The 22,319-nt window shown below is 38.0% G+C and overlaps 2 protein-coding genes and 1 long non-coding RNA gene across 5 annotated transcripts; 1 reads left to right on the forward strand and 2 right to left on the reverse strand.

Annotated features, from left to right (window-relative positions):
* Positions 1-62: 62 nt before the first annotated feature.
* LOC104420977 lies at positions 63-2,160 on the reverse strand. The gene is made up of 2 exons (XR_720921.3): positions 1,892-2,160; positions 63-317 (listed from the first exon to the last, which is right to left on the reverse strand). It is a non-coding gene; the product is annotated as an uncharacterized LOC104420977 (long non-coding RNA).
* Positions 2,161-10,152: 7,992 nt separating this feature from the next.
* On the forward strand, positions 10,153-12,188 carry LOC104420978 (WRKY DNA-binding transcription factor 70). 3 transcript variants are annotated; one of them, XM_039303323.1, is made up of 4 exons: positions 10,153-10,282; positions 10,447-10,868; positions 11,248-11,349; positions 11,552-12,188. In XM_039303323.1, exons 2-4 carry the CDS (start codon positions 10,504-10,506, stop codon positions 12,042-12,044), a joined length of 960 nt encoding a protein of 319 aa, XP_039159257.1. In that variant the 5' UTR covers positions 10,153-10,282; positions 10,447-10,503; the 3' UTR covers positions 12,045-12,188. The 3 variants fall into 3 exon arrangements, with proteins under 3 accessions (XP_039159257.1, XP_010031073.1, XP_010031072.1); XM_010032771.3 differs by lacking the exon at positions 10,153-10,282 and having other exon boundaries at positions 10,291-10,853; XM_010032770.3 differs by lacking the exon at positions 10,153-10,282 and having other exon boundaries at positions 10,293-10,868.
* Positions 12,189-16,280: 4,092 nt separating this feature from the next.
* On the reverse strand, positions 16,281-20,034 carry LOC104423328 (WRKY transcription factor 55). Its single transcript, XM_010035835.3, is given in 4 exon segments — positions 16,281-16,466; positions 16,469-16,772; positions 17,887-18,018; positions 19,381-20,034. Coding segments are annotated over 4 exon segments (1,110 nt in total). The 5' UTR covers positions 19,869-20,034.
* Positions 20,035-22,319: the final 2,285 nt, after the last annotated feature.

Consider the following 22,319-nt stretch of genomic DNA (forward strand, 5'->3'; position numbering starts at 1 on the left):
TTTAACCTGTTATGGCCATTGATAATAGCTGAGGCGACGACAAAGAAAAGAGGGACCAGAGGGAGAGAAAAGAATCAAAGAGTGCTCTCGAAAACAAAGTATTCGTTGTATGATCCGGATTCTAATGCCAAAAAAGGCCCCAAAATGGTACTGGCAACTGAAACTGCATTATTCAAGTTCACTTCTGTTCATAAACCCTCACAGCAGAAAGGAGAAAAGGCGATGACGAGATCAGACTTGCCCAGCTTTAACTCCCCAACTCACTTGTCTTCAGGCTCTGGTTTCTCGAAGAACGTTTTCTTCAACCAATCAAATGGCTGCATTGGAAAAAAGAGAATTACTAATGTTCCAAATACTTATGCTTTACTCATCCAGGAAAATCAATCATACATATTTTTTTTATATTTTCAATAAATAGGACCTGACATGTCCTACAAGAAACATAAGGTGAAAGTGGAATAAAGGACCTGAAAGACAGACTCCAATGAGATCACCGATCACAGCAACACAAAAACTTCTCATAACATAGAAGAAAGCGTCTCTTGTACACCCAGATTACTAATTATCAGAACAATATAAAAAAGAACACTAATCCAGATAATTTCTCACAAGTTAACATCAATAGCAATACAGGGTACCCCAGATTAACAAGGCTGACAACTGATCCACTATTGCTCATGAGTTTCATAAAGCAATTATATCTCCAAGGTCAACAGCTGATTTATTTATTTATTTATTATTATTATTTTTTTTTGATGACCCAGGGAACCTCCGCTTGCCGCTTCGCGGCGGAGAGTAAACCCTGGGGAGACACGTGGGAAACCATCACCCATATGTCCCGGGTAAGGCGCGGCTAGCACTGAAGCAACGACGACGCCGTGGATCGAACTCGGGACCTCTCGTGAAAAGTTCCATTGCTCAACCACCTACGCCACCACCACGGGTGGTCAACAGCTGATTTATTAGCCAATATTAAGTAACAAATTATCATTGCATCAATTGGTGGCTTATTAGTTAAGTTAAACCGCATAACCAAATATCTAAACTACAACAGTAAATACTATTGCTCTACGTAAATATCGTCATACTTCTTAACCATCAACAAAAAAAGTTCAACTCGATAAACATTAACAAGTGACCAAATAAGTTTAGGTATAATATCCAATAATTTAACTGACATGTATTACCCACATTCTAAGGTTACCAAAAAAAAACCTCAAGATGCGTGTAAAAAGTATGCTTGACCAACAAAAATTTCATAACCTTTTACTATTTCCCACCTCCTCCATACATAGTTTCAAATGTTATCTCATAATGGTCGTATCTCATTAAAATCTCAGAATGCGAGCCTCTATCCTTGCAATAATGCACTTGCATCGAAAGTTCAACAAGTTCCATCGCTCAAATCCACGGAACAAACTCCCAATCCAATAAAACGGGCGTAACTCCCAGATCAAATTGGATGAAAGATGGGAATTTTGCAAACCCTTGCAGAACTTTGCGAGGAAACCATTCTCAAAACACGATCCAAACACAACCCTGTGCAGCGGCAACTAATCAAAGTGCATGCATCAGACGAATGCCGGTACCCCAATAAAGCAACACAGCATGAGGACGGAATCTTAACGCACCATCTACTAGTCCACAAAAACACAATCAGCTCATGAAAATCGACAAACTTACACTAGCTAACACGATGCCAAATAAGAAATCTATAAGATTGAAAACCAACACGATTAGCTAATGCCAATCGAACAAAACTCGACACCGTCGAATCCAGACGAAAACAACCGATCCCCCAAAGCCCACACCAGATCAAATCGAGCAAAGCTCGCCATCGCTCGCTCCTCGGAGATCAGCGACGATAAACAAGAGTGAGAAAAAAACTGACCTGGGTGAGGTAAAGAGCGGTGGCGCCGGCGGCGACGCCCCACATGGCGGCGGCCTGGATGTCGTTCGGCTGAGGCCGCAGCCTGGGCTTGAGGAATTTGAACAGGCCAGATCCACCGGACGATGCCACCGATGCCATTTCTCTCTCTAGGTACCTCCTTCCGATTTCCCCAAATTGGAACGGAAACCCTAATTTCGCGAAAGCTTAAATGAGAGAATCTTTGTTCTCGAATGAAGTCGAAAGGGTGAACAGATGATGGAGCACGACAGCGACTTCTAGAAGGGCATACGCTTCCTTCTGATTGGTGGAGAGTTGGTGATCGGGTGAGTCCACGAACGGCGAAGATTGTTTTCCTGAACGACTTCCAGCCGTTTGATGGAAGGGGACCGAAATCAGCCGTTTGTTGATCGAACTCCGACTTTAAGAGTCTGTTTGATAATCATCCCGTTGTTACTATTTTTTTTTCTTCTGATCCTCAAAATAAAAATAAAAATAAAATAAAATAAATTCGCTTCGTAAATTAAGCTAATTTTTCTATTTCTCAAAATAAAAAAGTGGTTAGGAGATAAACCCGTCCGTTGATTGAACTCCGACTTTAAGAGTCTGTTTAATAACCATCCCATTGTTATTATTTTCTGTTCTTCCGATCCTCAAAATAAATAAAAATAAAAACATAAATCTGCTTGGTAAGTTAAGCTAATTTTTCTATTTCTCAAAATAAAAAAAAAAAGGTTAGGAAATAAATTTTGAACGGAAGTAAAAAAAAAAAAAAAAAAGTCTACTTTATTTTCGAAAACTATTCATAAACATAAATTATTTCCAAGAACATAAATTTTTCAAATGCACCATAAAATTCAACAATGAGGAGTGAGGAGTTTAAGAGCATATAAAACTGAATTTATGATAAGCTGATTGCAAAATCGAAAGACAAAGAATATGTGATATAATATAAGATTAATACTATAAAAAATTCCAAACCGATATACTTCTAACAAATTTATCCAAAATAATCTATGGATCTCTAAAAACTCTAAAATAGTACAACTGTGAAATATTTTATACAAACTAATTTTGTCCCATAAAACCCCCCAAAAATAGCATGCGAGTGACCCATTTACCAGTTTTTTACTATAAAATCACTGAACTATATGACACATAATAATAATAATTCAGTTGACATGATAAGTCACATGAATATCCATAGCTCTCGAGAAGATTATCAAGGATAGAAGTGTGTTTGCACGAGTTCCAATGCCTGATCATGAAGACAAAAACGTCAATGAGGAATGTGCTCGATGAAGACGAAGACCAAGATGAATTAGAGTACTATTTATGCCTGCACGCATGAGCGTGTGTGAGAGAGAGAAGGGGGACGATTTTTTTGGTCGAAAATTAGAGCTTACTAAAAAACCAAAAAGAAAATGTTATGTATTTTCATAAAAACTTGCCACGTGAACTAAGTTATTGTCATAAATTAGAGCTAATTGAAAAAAACAAAAGACAGAGTTATGAATTTCCACCTAAACTTGTCATGTCAACTAAATTATTATTATGTATTATCCAGCTTAGCAATTTCACATTAAAATCTCACGAAAGTAAAGTATGATTATATTATGTGCGTAAAAATTTAGGGTTTTTGTGACAAAAAAATTAATTTATCATAAATTTATCATAAACGTATTAATTATGGATTTTTCATGATATTAATCTCATAATATATGACGAATATTATATATTTGAATTGAAAATATTTATCCTGGTATTTAGGCATTAAGTGCCCTCATTAGCTGAAGGTGCAATCTCTATGTGTAATTAGGCCCACTCAACTAGCCCATTAGGGATTAGCGTAAGTTTACAGATGTTATTATCGTACGCGCCCTGCCATCCATACTGTAGGAAAACGACTTGCAATTAATGATGTCCTAGGTACGTTGTAGTGAGAAATTGAAGATGTGGATCAGGGGATTTGAAGAAACCACGTTCTGAAAAAGCTGCACGTGCCGATGACCAACATAAATAATTCATCGACTTTTGTCCCTTCATTCTTTTAATTCACATGTAGAATTGATGGGAATTTATGATATGATTTCGATGGTTAAATTATCAAACTCTCAGAGATAGAAACTTCAAGGTCATCGGGATGTCCACATCCCCAAATAAATTTTTTTAGGTTGGAGTTGGTGGGGATGAGGTCACGATTAAAGAGAGCGAAAATAGTGCGGATTTGGCCATTGTCAAAGACATTGTTGATCGAGATTGAGGGTGATCGATTCTATGATGGGTCGGTCCTAATCTTTAAACTTGAAATTAAACTAGGCAATGTCAATTCCTAGTTTGTGAAATTGAGAATCGGCCCACCTAGAGCTAGAATTAGTTCGGTCTGATTCTAGTATCAATCCTGGAATCAATGATCTCTTATTCTTCTTTTGGTTTTTTTCTATTCTTTATAAATGGGAGTTTCCCAAAATTACAAGAAAAAAATAATTTACTAATTAATATTTGCCTCATAATAAATAAAAAATTAAGAAATCTTAACCATTTCAGGTTGTTTGATTCCTTATGTGGAATTAGAAACCCGACCGGTTATTCTCAGTTTCGAAATTTTGGAATCGGGATTTATCCAAAACTGGTTAATTTGGTTTGGTTCTCACATTGGATTGGGACCAATGCGTATTCCTAGTTGAGACTGGCAAATCACCTGGGTCGAGGCAAGCAAAATTCCAAGTTTGGATCTCCGTCTTCTTTCTTGAACAGTGACTTTTGCTCCGTGGATTTGGGTTCAGTATCAAAACAGTCAAGCTTGGCCTGAGAAACCTTGATGGCGTGTTGCTCTTCAAAATTCTTCGACAATTTGTTGAAAGACTTCGAATTTGTGGTCGAGTAATAAGGATTGAAGGAGGAGTAGGAGATGGACATGGCCTGATACACCTCCATTTGCGGGAAAAAAAAGAAGTCAATCGAGCCGTTTAGGTTTTAATTTAATCAATCAAATCCTTAACATTTTAGGTGTAATCAAGTCAGAGCTTGTCATCAACAAAATTCCGATCTAATGTCAGAGATCCTACGTAGCTGCTCAAATATCTAAACATGACGAAAGAACCACTTCATTCCATGTAGAATATATTTATGTAGAGGCTTCGCTCCATAGTTGTAAAAAATCTAATGGATTTATTGAGCAGCATATAAAGTTACTAGTTTAGAACAAACTTCAATTTTTGAAATATTATCCGTTTTGGTGAAGTGTGCAATTAACATTTTAAATAGGGAAGAAGCCCCAAAAAGGATTTACGTGGTGTGAGATATCGCATTATTCAAATAATCTCAAAGTATGCCTATTATAATTCATTTACTTTAAACTCTTTTTTTTTTTCATAACATTAAAAATCTCAAACTATGCATACTATATTATGTTTACTCTAAACTTTTATTGTAACATAAAAAATTCCAAACTTGTATTTATATAACATAATTATCCTCCATCAAACTTCTGTAGATATTTTTCAATGTCATGTGAGTGTCATGTCAATATTATTTGCGTTTCGACATTTATATATGTAGCTTTTTAATAGTTCTCATTAATATAACTTTGGTAGAGGGTAAATGTATTGCGAACATACAAATTCAAGATTTTTTGATGTTATTAAAAAAATTTAAAATAAATGTGTTGTAGTGAACATAATCTAAGATTTTTATATAATTTTTGTACTTTTAAAAATTAAAGGCTTTTTTTTTTTTTTTTTTTTTTGATGATCTAGGGAAAATCCGTAAGCCGACAATCGGTGAGCAAATTCTAGGGTCTACAAAGGAATCCACCACCTCTGTGAAGTGGGTAAGTTCACCTGCGACATGCTGGGGATTCGAACTTCTTCCCTTTATGAGAGGGAGAAAGCGGCCACTCAATACGATGGTAAATTAAAAGCTTTTCATAAAGTATGTTTCACAAGATTCTCCGGCCACTCGTTAGCAAACAGCTAAGTTGTTGTCACATTTCCCGACATGAAATTAGATTAAACAAAAAAAGAAAAAGATGATTGTCATCATCATCATCATCATACTATTTTTAATCGTTGCTCTCTAACCTTTGTCCTTGTTAGCATTCAGTGAGAATTCGGTGTGCAGTGGAATGCCCCAATCACGTTGCCTCTCCTACCCTCGCTAGTCGCTCCTTGTGTCCATGTCGAGAGCAGTGAAATTGATGACATCTCGATTGGATCCCTTGAATCTGTACATCGTGCATATGGACAGATGTCATAAATTCCTAAATTTATGCATGTACCCGAAGCAATTGGGGAACTGTCCATGGGAAAGCCCATGTCAGGTCATTAAATGATTAAAAAGCTGGTAAAATTTATTGTACGAACAAGAATTGGGGTCCCACCCATTAATTGCAAACTTACCTTTAAGGAATTAATTTAGCTGTAAACTTTTTTCATCGTACCAATTTAACTCTAATTTTTTACAATAAACTTCAATATAATCATTTTAATTCATCTTTGTCGAAAATCACTTACATAATGATCCGTATCTTGATTAGACCAGTAAAGAGAGCTAAGATTATAGTTAAAGTTGCTAATAGTCATTTTACATGACACACTATTACGTTAGTAACTTCTAGTGAAAATTAGTTGGTATGACTAACTTATAATTTTTTCCAAAGATTAGAGTTGAATTGATAAAATTAAAAAATTTATGATTAAATTAACATTCTTACAATAGGTTTATGCCATATGCAATGATTGAGCCCATTTAATGTGAGGCGAGACCCCACAAGAAATATTTTTGTGTAACCAATCAAGATGGTGGCAACTTTTGAGTAAATCTGTAATGAACTAGTTAAGAAGGCCCCTTTCATTGAATGCAGTACTCTCGATGGTTGCAAGGAACCAGCTAAGAATGCCTCTATCCATGATATCTTGATTCTCAACTTAATTTCTTTTACCATTAGGTAACACGTATAGTCAACATGCATAGAGAGAAAATCACCGGCTATGCGACAAATTATACATGAATTTATATGTCAACATCCATATATTTATGAAGATATCAGTTACTAGATAGAAATGGAAGAGGCACAAGACTTTCTTTCTTAATTTTTTTGTCTTGTCAACCGACGGAGATTGAAATATAGGAAGACAAACAAGAAAAGAGGGGTACTTGCTCCAAACCCAATTTGACAAATGGCTCCACACATCTACATAAATTAAAAGTACACAAGATGGCCTCAAGGGATCGATAGGTAATTTTCACGTTAGCATTAGAATAATCCTAATTGCCGGCATCTATGTCATGATTAGAAAAAGCCTATGGTTTCACGTGGATTAGGGATGGCCAAGACGATGAAAGATTCGAAGGCAGATATGCTAATCTCAACACACTAAAATTCTTTTAAGCTTTGAAATCCGATCTTTTGGTACTGCAGAAGATGAGGAATATCCACAGCATGGTGCGCGCTTTGGCACTTTACAGCTGTTCACTTGTCTGCTTTTGCTCCATTTTCATCTTTACATGGTGTTTTCGTGCACAAGATGTCCTTCCTTCGGTCAAAATTATAGGACAGGTTCGTAGGTACCATCGAGTGGAAAGGACTAATCATCGTTCAGGAGCGGCTTCGAAAAGTCATAAATAACAAAAGTCATATATGTACACCGTTATTTTTTATGTTTTCCGACTGTGCGAAAGAGTAATCACATGGACACAATTAAGACAACGAGGCGCATATAACAAAAAATTGGAAAAGAAAAATCGTTTTGGCACTGTCACGATAGAAAAAATTTTAAGTGGAAGAAAAGTAGTTATGAAAATTTGAAGATGAATCAAAATGTTCAAATCAATACCTTTGCAAGATACTAGAGATCTTTGACATAAGTGTGTGCGTGGAAAGTGGTATAAAATTTGGAGAAAATTATTAAAAAAAGAGATTCTTAAACCTACTGTACGTGTAGCGATTTAGTCCTAAATTTTATAATTGTACTAATTGAATACATAAACTTTTTATGTTCTACCAATTGAATCTATTCGATTAATTTTAGCCTAAAAATCACTAATGTGCTACTAGCGTGGGTAGTTTTTTTAAGAAATTTTGCAACCCTTGCTCACTAATAGTGAGGGCTTTGCAGCTGGCACCCTGTGGTCGGTAATGGTCACCGACCCTAGCCAGACTTGTTAAAAATAAGAAAGAAAAATTAAATAAAAATCAATTTAAAAAATCGAATAAATTGCCCATATCAACACTAGGTGTCCTACGTGACAATACATACATTCACGTCAATGATTTTCAACTAAAATTTGTCGAACGAACTCAGCTGACAAAATGTTACAATGTTTAGAACTCAATTGGTACAATTGAAGAATTTACCACCAAATTAGCTTAAGTGCAATATATTTAGAATTTTTTTGGTAATTTTCTCATAGAATTCACACCATCATCCTATTAAAAATATTATGAGGTCAATCAATCTCGATGTTTTAAGTGTAAAAAAAAAGAAAAGAAATAGATGATATTATTTCAAAATGCATTTTCTCGGGATAAGTATAAAAAAAGTCATAAATCTATTGTATTTTTGCTATTTCAATTATAAACCTTCTAATTTGATCAATTTATTCATAAATCTTCATAAATCTTTTGAAAATTTGTTAATATAGTCCATTCAACTAATTTTGGCTAGAAATTGCTAATGTGGATAACTGAAATCTTATGTGACACCATTGGCATTAATGTGTACAATTTTCATATATTTGTTATAATTTTTTTGTTTTCTTCCCTCATTTTTCCTTTTTTCTCTCGCAGTCATTGGCCTCCTTAATGGCGGATGGCCACAAGCGAGGGCCAGTGAGGATGGGCCTCTCACGCCGTCAAAGGGTTAGCCTTGCTAGCTTCGAGCAAGGCTCAACAGAGGTTGCACCTTGTCAACCTCTGCAGCTTGGCCTAAAGATGGTGAGACTAGCAAGTTCGACCCTTGCTAGATACCATTAATAATTGAAGATGTACGTACCAATAAATTTTTTTTGATAATTTTCTAGATTTTTCGTTGCCCGTATAAGCATAACGCACTCGTGGAAAGTGATAACTGAAGATGCACAAAAAGTTAGCCAAAGCTCCTGAAATCTTTGTGACATGTTTCTTAGCATTAACGAGTAGGGCCGAACCGACCTTTTGTTTGATGTAAAGTCGAAAACATAGTACCATGCAGATAATGGAGGACTAAGTAGAGATAAAGTCTGACCAGGCAGGGTCGCTTCTTTGTGTGGTCCTCCTTATCTTATGGCTGCAAGCGGTTCTTTTTCCTGCACCATCAAGGTTCCATCAGCCTTTTTCATAAATAGCAAACCAAAGAAAGAAGGAAAAAACCAAGAAAAAAACCCCAAAAGAAAGAGGAAATAAAAATGAGAAAAATGATTGAGCCCTTTTGACAAAAAGCCTTTGAATCGTCTCATTTGGAGGAAAAAAAATCTCATCAATATTGCCAGAATTTCTGTCAAAATACTAGGGATGAGCATAGTTTTGGAATTGAAGAATTGGACTAGTGGGACTCGTCTGATTCCAAATTCCAAAATAATCTATTTCAACATGTAAGTTCATATTTTAGATAGGTGGAACTTGAACCTGAAATAAGTTTTTCTATTTTTTTTCCTTCGTTTATGTTTTCACGTGATCCTGTGGCATTCCATGAATGATGAGTATATATTTTCAAATCACTAGTCCAAGTTTCTATTTTGTGATTGTGACTTTTACTTTGTAATATTTCATATTCTAAGTATGTCTAAATATAAGTAGTTGCCAGAGTGAATTGTAGAAGTAAGTGGTAATTTTTAACGTGACGGTTCATACTAGTAGAACCTGAGTAGAACTAGGATTGGTATGTAGATTTGGTTCTAGGTTCCAAGAAAGGGCCAATTCCAAAAAAATCTCCAAACTTTAGGTCCAATCTCAGATTTATCTCGAACTTATTTTTGTCTCATAAAAAACCCTAAACTTTATATCCAATTCTAAATCTGCCCCAAACTTTTTTTCTTAGAAAAACCCAAACTTTAGGTTTAAACTAAAATCTCCCCCAAACTTTTCTTTTGTCTAAAAAAAACCCAAACTTTATGTCTAATCCCAAATTTACCCAATTTTTTTTGTCAAAAAGAAAATCATCAATTTTTACTATAGTTCTAAATTTTCCCTGATTAGCCCTCTGTCCAAAAGTCGCGGTTAGTAGTTTTTAATTCTTTATATCCTAGAATGGTTTTATTTTGAAGATAATTTTGTCTAAAAAAATCCTACTTCGACCTTATCTCTTTCTCATGCACGTTTCTCGTCCCTTTTCTTTTCCGCAGGAGGCGGGGCCGAGGGCAATAAAAGGCCCGGCGTCAGCCGCGGATCACCCCCGCGACGTCACGCCTGGCTTTGTAAGCACGGTGCTACCACCCTTTTCGGTCGTTTGTCTGCACTCGCATGTTTCCTCGATCTTTCTCTTCCTCCTCTCTATTTCGGCTTTCGATATATATCCCTTTCCTCTACTTTTTCCACTCATTTGCCGCTCTCCTTCTCTGCACTTTCGAGATAATCTCAGGAAACTCTCTAGCCAACCTCCCGGAAAGAGCACGGAGAGAAAGAGAGAGCAGGACGAATGGGGACTGATTGGCCGGGGGAGGAGGGTTCGCCGTCAGCATCAGCCGTGGTCAAGACGAAAAGGGTGGTGGAGGAGCTGCTTCGAGGAAGGTGCGCGGCAATTCAGCTCCAGCTCCTCCTCCAGAACCCGCCCAGTCGGGACGGCTCTGACGGTTCCCGGTCGTTGTCGGCTGAGGAGCTTGCGGAGAAGATCTTGAGATCTTTCGCGGAAGGCCTCTCCGTCCTCGGATCTTGCTGCGAGTCCGCGTCTGCTGGTCATGACCACCAGGTCTCGCCGAGCTCCGGCGAGTCCGGCGACAGCAAGAGGCGGCTCAATCTGAAGGATCGGAGTGGCTGTCACAAGAGGAGGTGCGATCAAGAAAGGTTCGCATCACACTAATTATGTATATTTTGGCTCACTTCTTGATTAAGTTTCTTGCTCTTCAGATGCTCTTTTTTGTATTTTCCGGGGTTTCTCTTCATCACTAAACTAATTAAGCTGCAAAAAGATGGGACTGAGAATCTTGAGAAGTTGGAAATGTTCAATCTTCTTCACACAGATGCACCATGGATGCACTGATTGATGCTTAAATTTGCCTTCTGGTGCCTGACCGTACGGTCGCTGTGATCAGTGGATTTATCGTTCGTTTCCAGTTCCTGGGATAATACTTTCGGATTATATCCTGCTGCAGCAGACAAATCCACCAATTATGATCTTGGATCTAATGCTTTCAATTTTCCCTTTTTTGTTTTGTGCTTGCAGTAAGGCATCTCAGACATGGATCAAAGTCTCTTCCACTACCCAAGATAATCATGCATGGAGAAAATATGGCCAAAAAATGATCCTCAACGCCAAGCACCCAAGGTCTGTGCCCTTGAAGTATTTTCAAATTCTTAACCCACATGAAATCACTCTTCTTGAATCTTGGCTGCCTCTTATTTATGACCGAGAAGGGAAAAAAATGGCCTTTTTCCGTACAGCATAGGCAATTTTAGCCACTCATTTCAGAAAGCAAACTGAATGATTTTCACTAAATTCTTTTCTTGAATATGTTATACGAATGCAGGAGCTACTTCAGGTGCACGCACAAGTATGACCAAGGCTGCAAAGCAGCCAAGCAGGTCCAAAGAACGGAGGACGATCCTGAGAAGTTCCACATCACATACATTGGAGTCCACACGTGCAGGGACATCATGAAGACTCCACGAATGCTCATCACAGATCCTGATACCTGTGTTGGTGAATCTTTCCCCATAAAGCAAGAGCTCAGGGAAGAAGCCAGAAGCGACCTGACCAATGACATTGTCTCATCCGCGGACTTGTTTCTCATTACGGCTCTTGGATCATCTGATCAGCCAAATGACCCAGCTTCAGTTTCCTCAGAAAGGATGGGTTTTGATAATGCTAACGGTGAACCTGCCGTCCCCACCGTGTACCCTTTTGGGGACGATGCTGATTCTCATGCTCTCGGGATGGATTTTCTGCGCCGTAGCGTTAGCTTTGATGGTGATTTCTCCTTTGATGAAAGTGAATTTTTGGCTAGTGAGGTGGGAGCGTAGAAACTAATTCGGGGTATAGAAAAGTCAGACTAGACTGGCGAGTGCCTCTATCTTTCCTTTTGTTCCACGGAAATAACAGCTTGCTACTACGAAAAGATTACGTTGTTGATGGGATTAATGATAGCGTGAATGATTTGATGGATTCTTTTATTTGCATTTCTCTTTTGAGCAAGTCCCATTATGGGTTAAAACCGTTTGGCCTCAGAGAAAAGTATGGTTAATTATTTGATCTCTTCATTAGTGGAGCTTTGTTTCCACACCAGTGGGACCAGTTGGTACTCCAATCTGTCAAACTATAAGATGTGAAAAGAAAAGTGTGAACAGGAAAAATTGAATATGCATTGAATTCGGATAAAGTTAGATAGGCTCGGTTGTATCGATTATGGCGAAACTTTTAAAAAGATTATGCTACCGTTTTGAAATTTACGCACGATTTTCTTTTGTTAGAGTGTATAATCGTCGCTTTACAAGTTATAACTATAGATATAACTAAAGATCATGAGCTTTCTAGTTAAATATCTTGAACAAAACGCTTGAAAGGAATACAGTCAACATAATCCTCACTATAGTTAAACTAGAGAATGAGCTGTCCATGAGAATTAAGGTAGTTGATATTCCAAGGGAAACACTCGATGATGTGCATTTTAGTCCCACTGTACCTCAACACATCAAATCGCAAAGGAATCTTCCAAGAAGTTGCTAGGTAATTATATCTTGGGGGGAAGGATAAGAAATCGGTTTTCTTCCACAAGCAGAAGATGTAAAGGCAAAGTGGGACAGAGCTGTCGCTAAAAGTGAGAAGATCAAAGACAAAGCGTACTCAAAGGATTAAAGTTGAAAATTGGTGGAACTGCAGACTAAATAACGAGAAAAATTAGAACATGAAGACAAGGAAACCCCCCCCTCTCTCTCTCTCTCTCTCTCTCAATCAATCAATCAATCTGTGTCCAACTGTTGTTTTACCATCCATTTCAGCCTTTTTAGTTATGGACCCTGGAGTGTGTGGTTCTCATCAACTTTCGAGCGTTCCCACTTGAACCCATCATTATCGATGGATAAACAGCGATGAAGACAAACATGGAAGCTGTTTAATGCTCTGAATCGAGCGTAACATGACATGGACGTCTAGAAAACTGGAATACTTTCACTTACCAGGAGCAACTCTTGATGAAACAGCTTCCGAATGTAGAGCGATTGGGGACGATTTCAGTACGTTCTTGATTGTGCCTCTCTAGTCACAAGCCCCGTATGAACAGAAAAAAAGGGTTCCTCGCCGAACGTCTTCTGCAATAAAATCCATCACCCCTTAACCCAAAAATGCGTACGTCGCAGAAAGATGAGAGGGCAATCGCTCATCACATCATGATTATGATGTTAAATGATTCTAGAAGGCCCACCTCCCACTGCAAATCAAGAACCCTAAAAATCACGCTCCTGTCGTCCCTCAGACATCGAAAGAACTGATAGCGACCCCCACATGCTGATCTTTTCAAAGGACTTCCGTCCGGAGGCGCATGTCGTGAGAAATTTCAAGAAAGCCATGATTACTACTCTTCTTTGTTGAAAGTTCTTCCGCATCTCTCTTTCTGATCATGGCCCAGTCAGTACAGACCTCCATGTTGGTTACTTGACCCTTTGCGCCCGGGTTCATGATCAGTGCCGACTTTGGTGCCCACGCAAAGATCTCATCCCATATTTCACGAAACCGCCCCGGCAAATGTCTCGATGAAAGAGGCACGTGTGGATGATTGACAAAGTTCGTGATCTGCCCATTTGATCCGACTCAAATTACATTATCATCGTCAATAACGTGTGAAAGCGGGAGGCATCGTTCGCTCTCAAAAGATTCATTCCACATGGATTTGATCTTTCTATCGTGAAAAGATCACCTCCTTTGTTAATCATGATGACAACTTTCGGGAGGCAGCTACTGGAGATCCCGAGGAAATCACGTTCACATGCGCTTTCTTTGTGTGTGTGTGTGTTTTTTTTTAAAATTAATTTTTTTTTTTTTTTTTTTTTTTTTTTGTTTTAGAGGGTTCTATTCTATGCTTCGTTCCCAAGTTTCGAGAAATGCTTACTTTTCGGGCATCCTGGACTTGGACTTGTTGGGAAGTGACAGCATATATGCTTGAGGAAAGGGGAATGGATGTTCTAGAACCAAAACAAAGGGAAAATATTGTCAAAAAAAGGAGCTGAATTTTCTCTTCTTTGACGACCTCATGTAATTGCATATTCCACTTGTTAGATCTGCCTTTTCTCTTTTTGGTAAAAAATAAATAAATTATTTTGGGTGTAGTTTGAGTTGGCACATCAACTTTTATGTCCCAGATTGATTTCTGAAGGATGATTAAGGTTTTAGTTATCTTAAGATTAATCTCTTATCCAAACAATCTCATAATTCGTGATTATCATTAATTCATAATGAAGTTTATGATAGTCAGTTTCTCGATTTTATTTTTAGTTCTTACATTTGGTCTTGATTTGGCGCATTGCTAACATATAAGTGGTACCTAATTTTGCAAGTTAATATGCTAATTTTGGTTAGTAATCTCTAACATAGTTAGTGAATGTAAGGTGTTACTAGTTAATGGAATTAAAAGTTGATAACTTCATAAAAAATTTGGTGAATTAAAAAAAAATTAAACGTTGATAAGCAACTCAAGCAAGAGTTAATAACCTATGACTAGACTTGTTAAAAGGGTTGGTCAGATCGAGTAAAAAATTATTTGACTTAGATAAATCAATTTCCATACAATACAAATTTAGTGAATCATACTTGATTCAACCTATATTCATAAAACACTTCTATATTTAATACAATCTAGGAAAACTCATATCCAAATTGAGATAAGAGTAGGGAGTGATTGAGCACGAGATCGAGTAAATGCGAGAGAGAACAAAGAGAGAAGTGGATTGAGTCTAAGTAATGTAAACTTACTTATAACCTATTTGTTGAATATAATTAATTCATATAACAACTCACTTCATCATATATGGGTTAATAAATGGGTTTATGATTCTTTTTGACCGATCTATCTATGACTAATGGTGTGTTTGGTAACTATTATGTTGATAGGAACAATTTATGCTCAAAATAAGTTTTTGAGCATTTGAAGACATTTAGTAACTTTACAAAATTTCTATTTCAGAATAGAAATTGTTGGGTACAATTCTCAAATATTTTTGTAACTTAGAATTTCTTTTAATTTTTTAATAAATTTATTACATTCCCCCCCCTTTTCCTTTTATTATTCTTCTTGTTGGTTCTTTGGTCTTAGGGAGCCTCACCGACCCTTGGTTAGGTTGAGCTCATCCAACCATTGGCAACTTGCCGTGCTCGGGCTGACAAGGTTGGCAACTAGTTAGAGGAAGAAGAAGAGGAAAAAGAAAAGAAAACAAAAAAAATGAAGGGCTTGATTTTGGAGTTATTCCTGGGAATAAATAAGTAACTTTTTTTTTTTTTTTTTTACTTCTTGATTTTGTTCCAATTCTATTGTTGGGAATAAAAAAGTTATTAAACGGATTTCTACTTTATTTATTTATTTATTTATTTCGGGGGGCAAAAAAATAAGAATCGGACACTTTCAACATGTTACCAATTATGCCCTAATTCTGCCTACAAAAATTGGTAAGTCATTCTAATTTTGGTTGATTTCTGCATACAAGAGTTGGTAAATTCGAATTGTTGACAATCTATGACTAATAGACGGTAGTTAGTGAAGAAAGTGCCAATTTTGCAATATATGAGGACAAGAAAAAAAAAGCTGCTGATTTGCTCATAGTGTTGGTAAATTCCCAACATTTTATCTGGAAACAAAATCACCGGTCACTGTGTATCCAACGACTTTATTACGCCTATCGACAATAAAAGAAATCCTTATTGGACACGAAATGATAGAATTCCACAACTAGATTTCAATCTCTTTATCTCTGAATTAATCTCTTCTACACAGGTACAAAAACATTTAGCCTGGTACCTCTGACAGTCAAAAACCAGTACATGGGCGACAAATCAAAATGCATAATGCGATCACCTTCGGGTACAGTCGAGCGACCAATGTTCTGTTACATTGGGTTCTAAAGAATGTACCTGGAATAATAATTACAACATGGTAATTGCTAGGAAAATGCTAATCATCAATTCACCAATTCATCAATTTAAAGCAATTATTCAAAACTTTCCCCAGAAAAATATTATCGAAACAGCTACTTCTCTTGTCCTCTCGGTGCTCATCAGTCATCAATCTTTTTATCGTCTTCCTCCCTTTTATCTTCCGTGGAAGATGGGAAGATGAAGTCCATGCTATTGGTGCTGCTGCTGCCGGAATTAAACATTGCATCCGCCAAATCTGCCACCAGTGGATACTCAGCCTCTTTACCACGTCTACTTCCGCTAGTGGAAGGGCCCGCCTCGCTGCCGCGGCCACACTACCTCCGACCGCCATGTTTCTGCTCCCGCTCGCACCGCCCATGCCGAAGTCCACCGGTAGCCATCTGGGTAGCGGGGCTGATACAGATGCCGAAATTGGCTGTGTGGCAGCGATGGGGGCCATATCTAGCGAAGCTGGCGGCGGGGGTGGAATCGATGGTGCGGTTGAGGACATATGGCATGTGTGGTCACCGCGGTACATGACCTCGAACGTGAACGGGTCGTTGTCGAGCCGCTGCACTTGCTTCTTGGCAGGGCAGTGGTACAGCTTTTGATGGGTACACCTATAGTAGCCCCTGCAAGGGAGAAACTTACACGTCAACGTCGCTTGGTATACCATCGTATCGAAAGATTGTTCTTTCATAAATAAAACTCTACAATTCACATGCATTTGTGCACAAGCTTTCACACACCTATCATGAAAAAAAGAATTTCCTCAAGTGATTGTCATAAAGAAATGAGATCCTCTACATTCATAAAGGGTAAATTTACACTTAATTAACGATTATTCTAGTCGAATAATTCTTTATAAGTTAGTAGTATTTGTTAGTAACACTGTTTTAAGTACATTATCTCTCATCATACTATGTGCTGTCCGGTCAAATACTTCGTTCAATTTTAGTGGCACTCTTTCAAGTCACGATGACCGGCAAATTAGTAGACCGTTCAGCACTTCCTCCCTTCGTCGATACTTCTTAATTTGATGATGACTGATCAACTTTAATTGGTAAAATACGGGGTCAAAGTCTTGTTGGACTCGATTTGATTGATCCTTCTAAGTTTGCGAAGATTCCGTTAGACCCCACCGGGAAAATATGTGTACAGTATCTCTAAAAGAAAGTGTATTGGGTCTATTATAGGAGATAATCTCTGCTTTATGTCACCTCTACAGCATGCATTTCCCTTTTCATCACCGCTTCAACAAGAAATCAAACTCAACCGATCTGAAGAAGGTGCGTAGAAATCGGCTTGGACACCATTTGACCGTTGAACAGAAGGAAGAAGTTAAAAAATCCATCGATGTCGGGTTTTTCTGGGGTGAACGGACATCCTATGTATGATATTACCGGTACTCACCCGCACTACAATTTCCGGAGACAATAAAATAAAAAGATGTTGACAGATAATGGAGTTGGAAAAGCCATGGTGGTATGGTAAACGGAAGATGTGGCTGAAGACTTTGAATGTGTCAACTCATGTCCGTTCATCTACCCAAACACAATATACATGAGAGCATCGTTTTAATAGATATAATCTGAGATTCAAATTAGTTCACAGATGAATTCTTTTCTAATCATAATGTGAACACGGTATATATGAATTTTAAGGATGTCATTTTCCTCGAAGGTGGTATTATTGACGTGTGATTAGGGCAAGGGGGAGGAGGGTGTGGTGGGGTCAACGACATACCTCGGGAATTTTGACCCAAGAATCTCCTTTTGACCATACTTTCGCCAAGTGTAGCCATCCTCTGGCGGGATCTCCGTGTTGCCCATTCTTGGTGCTGGAACCCTAATCGTCCTTTTCTCCGCGTCACTATTCCTGGAAAAGATTGAAGAAAAATAAACATTGTAAAACCTAAAAGATTGAAGAAAAAAAAATAAACACTGTAATCCCTAAAAGAGGGAAAAGACATGACACTTTCCAGGTATATTCACCCAGAGATCCAAGGACCAAGGGCACGTTTCATCTCGATGCTAACGAAAAGTATAATTAAAACACGAAGCAAAACCATACGAATTAGATAGCTTATCGTTAAGAGCGAAACCAATGAGTGCGTAACATCCTCGTGCTTGCTCGCCAATTTTCAAGAAACTGGGTGGCCTAAGAAAGTCAACGCTAGTGCCGCCAGGATGAAGGGTTTAATTATTGAATATGCAATGAAAGGGGCCAAACCAGATGCGGAGCTTAGCGTGGTGGAGTTCTTTACTAAGAAGTAACGTCCCGATGGAGAGCCTTTTCGAAGAACCAACTCAGAAAATTCTTGCTTTCTTTGTCATGCCCCCCCTCTCTTTTCCTTTCTTCGTTCCTATGTTGCTTTCGGTTACCCTTGGATCGTACATCGGGTGAGTCAAAAGTAATTGGGGGCGTTCATCATGTTGGGGAATCGTCGAAAGCCCCAAGAGGTACCCAACAAGCCACATTGAGGGACAGGGCATTAACCGATAAGCACCGATTGAGCAAGGTATGAATTGGGTTTAGGAGATAGTCCAGCTTTCACATTTCAAGTGGGGAAGGGCATGAATGCTTTCATGTGCCAAGCCAAATTGCGTGATCGCTAAGAGAGGAAGATGGCATGTTCCAGAGGTTATTGAAAAACGGAGAAATACTGATTGAGACTCAGAAATATCTCGCTCGGTCTATGGGAAAGTTTCACCTCAAGGTACGTGGTTTTCAAATTGCGTGGTTTGAAAATTTAGCAAAATCTTGGTTTGTTTTCTAATTAAGAGATAGAAAACACAAAGGAAGACGGGATTAAGAGCAGAAGGAAGAACTGCAATAACAATATGGCGGTGAAACCGAGTTGAAATTTCTTGAACTTGTTGCACAAAGCCACAAGTATATAAACTATATCTTAAACACACTAAACGAAGATAAAAGCTTGATTATAATCAACCCATGGATAATCTCACCACTGTACTTACGATGACTCCGGTTTTAAAGTTAGGCCATTGCAAACAGATAAATAGACTGATGAACAAAACTATCTAGCCTGACGCGGGAAGTAAACGTCTTTTACTTTCCTCTCTTACGCCAAAGGAACTCTAATTAATCCACTCTATCCATTCAGAAGACCATAATGCAGACCAATAAATATTATATAATCTAAACCACGCAATTGTATCTGACTGTGTCCAATGTACATTGATTTCATCAAAGTCAGAACCTAAGAGATTTTCGTACCTTCTTCTTGTTCTTTCTGAGGACGAGGAAGCAGATCTTCGACGATCTGATGACACATCCGGTGCCTGCATCTCTTCCCCTCCACCACCAAGTCTCACAAAAGGACCCTCCCCCATCGCCACCGCACCCATGGCTTCCATTGGCCCCTCTGTGTTGCCTGTTCTTGCTCCGCTCGTCCCGGCCCAACACTGTGTTTGCTGGAGAATGCTCTGTGCATAGCCTGACGACTTCAGCCATTCCTCGAGATTACTGCTGCCACTACCGGCTTGAACCTCTGACCGACGCATCTCTTGCATCTCGCGGTACCTGCCTGAGCCAGCGTCTAGAGGATTGTGCCTGAGCCGTTCTCGAATGACGCTGAAGACCTGGATGATCTGTTCACAGGAGACGGCAAGAAGGTTTGGTTGGTTGGCCAAGTTGGGGAGGTTGTGCTCAAGGTCTCTGGCCAACCTGCAACCTCGAAGGATTGAATTTATGGTGTCGTCCATCTTTTCCGGAGGTGTTTTGAATTTTTTTCCTTCTGGTGTGTTTGCGTATGATGGGTCGTTGGCCGTCAGAAATTTTGGAAGATGAATAAGCCAACTTAGGACATGATATGATATATTTAAATGGGAGAAGGTAAATGCTGCTTTTTGTAGTCTCTCTCTCTCTCTCTCTCTCCCCCCTCCGTCCCTCTTTCTTTCTGATTTGGAGCTTTGTTAAGGGTTTGGAGGAGTGAAAGTTTGTGGAAACTTTTAACCTTGCAATTCAAAGTATTCGTGTGCTCTTGAACACGGTACGAGGAAGGAGGACCGCGGACTTGGTCGTGGTCTTGGCTTCTTGGAAATTCAAAGGTTTTATATATGGCAGTGCTGTATATCGATAGTTTCTTTGTCTAGAGGAAGACTTTGCCCTTTGAATCAACGGCTTGGACCTTGAAGAATGTTCTACGTGTTTGAACTAGGTAGACCCTTAATGGCGAAAATGTTACTCCTTCTAGGGTTCTTTAAAGTATTGGAGGAAGATGAGTTGGGGTGCTCCAACTCGGTAGACTCGTTTTTTCTTTTCCAAGCGTCGGACCACCTTCTTGGACTCGATCAAACTGGGTACATCAGGAAAATGAAAACCCTAATTCAAGGAAGGTCATCACATAGAGGAAGGCAGTTATTTCCATGAAAGAACACCCTAGCTGAGTTGGCATTTGCAAGGGAGTAAATAAATAAATAAATAATAGAGAAAAAAGGTGATTGGCCATTGGGGAGGGCAATCCTTGTCTTTATGCATGAAAATATGTAATATAGGTCAAGTTAAATAAAAAGCAAATAGGAATCTCAATTTGGGAGATTACAAGAGTTTGTGGATACATTCATCCATGTTAAAATGGAGAATTCAAAACAACCAAAGGTTGCATATTTGGCTAGTTTGAAAAAAATTAGAGAAAAACCATGCTTAAAGGCAAAAGCTCTCAAAAGAGAATTGGAAAATAAATTCCTCCTAATGAAGTTACTTAATTACCTAGCATAAGCTTGTAGAATACAATAGTGTTTATAATGTTCAGATTTGTATTTCTTTGACCACCAAGGTGGTTTGTCTAGTGGTAAAAGGGTCACCTGTCTTCCACACATTCATGGGTTCAACTCACATCGTGAGCGAATCTTTGAATGACTCTTATTGCGATGTCCGATTGCGACATACTTTGTATAGAGAGATTATGGGCTACGGGCTTGCCAACTTTGAACTTTTGAGTTGGGTGTGGGACACCAATGGTAAAGCTTGGATATTTGCACATCCCTTTTTATCTTCATTAATAACATGAAGCTAAGCTTCAATATTCTTTTCTTTTTAAGCTAACAATGCGTATCAAATACCACAATTAATCCAAGGGTTAGATTAAATTATGTTCTTTTTATAATAAAAATATAATTGTTGAGTCACCAAATAGGAAATGTTATTCGATTTTTAACGCGTTCACTTTTAATGATATATATAGTTAACATGGCTAGACATGTGTAGGCACTCGATGATATGATCCAGCCATGGCTAAAAGAATAAGAGGGTAACAAGTAAAGAGTTATACTTTTCATTTCTTTGTTGAGATCGAAATCCGGTCACATAAAAAGGTTCTGATATAATGCGCACAAGCAAGATAGTGTAGACCCTTGATAATATGACCCAGTCACAATTCAAGCTGAAAGAATTAGAGGGCAACAAGCAAAGAGTTGTGTTTTCATTTATTAGTTGATGTCAAAATCAATTTCTTCAAAAAATGGGCTTGTTGTAATGCACCTAGGCCAAGTCAAGAAAAGGACTCCCTTACTTTTCCTTCATGTTTTCATAGCTAGTTTGTTCTTTTCAATTTTAGTCAAGCTCCATATCTCTTATCTCTTTTTAAATTGGGATAAAAAGAGAATACTTGGTCTACTGTTGGGCCTATCTGATCACTTTTTAGAAAACTTTGATTTGAGATCAATTGGGCCCAATCCATGAGCTATATATGATTTTTTAAATTAATACCACAAAAAATCCTAACCTGATGCACTTGTATAAATTTACATTCCGTTAGCCTTCGATAATTTTTTCCATCATAGAAGTAAAGTATTTTATTAATTTTTACTTGTAATAATAAAACTTGACACATCGTCATGCTGCATTAACATTTAATACTTGTATTACACTTCTTATAAAGAGATGTTGGCACTAAATTTTGCATATTTTATTTAACAATAAATTAGTTGACTTACAGAATAAAGATGTTAGTTTATCAAACAAAATGTGTAAATTGTATTGTGTCTGGTAATGTTAAGATTTGTCTTTGCTTTTTCTTAATTTGCTTTGTGTCTTACCTATGTTGCACGCACTAAGAGGTGGTTTTTTAAAACGATATATATGTTTTGATTAATTATTATAACTTCGACAATTCGAAGTCAAACCAGATTATCGAGCAAGATTTGACAGGTAAT

This window comes from Eucalyptus grandis, chromosome 10 (assembly GCF_016545825.1).
Source record: "Eucalyptus grandis isolate ANBG69807.140 chromosome 10, ASM1654582v1, whole genome shotgun sequence".
NCBI lineage: Eukaryota > Viridiplantae > Streptophyta > Magnoliopsida > Myrtales > Myrtaceae > Eucalyptus > Eucalyptus grandis.

Bases quoted from the DNA above. Each gene is read 5' to 3' on its own strand.
- LOC104420978 (XM_039303323.1), top strand. From the start codon at position 10,504: ATGGGGACTGATTGGCCGGGGGAGGAGGGTTCGCCGTCAGCATCAGCC. The intron at 10,869-11,247 runs GTTCGCATCACA...TTGTGCTTGCAG, and splicing joins AGGAGGTGCGATCAAGAAAG to TAAGGCATCTCAGACATGGA. The intron at 11,350-11,551 runs GTCTGTGCCCTT...ATACGAATGCAG, and splicing joins CTCAACGCCAAGCACCCAAG to GAGCTACTTCAGGTGCACGC.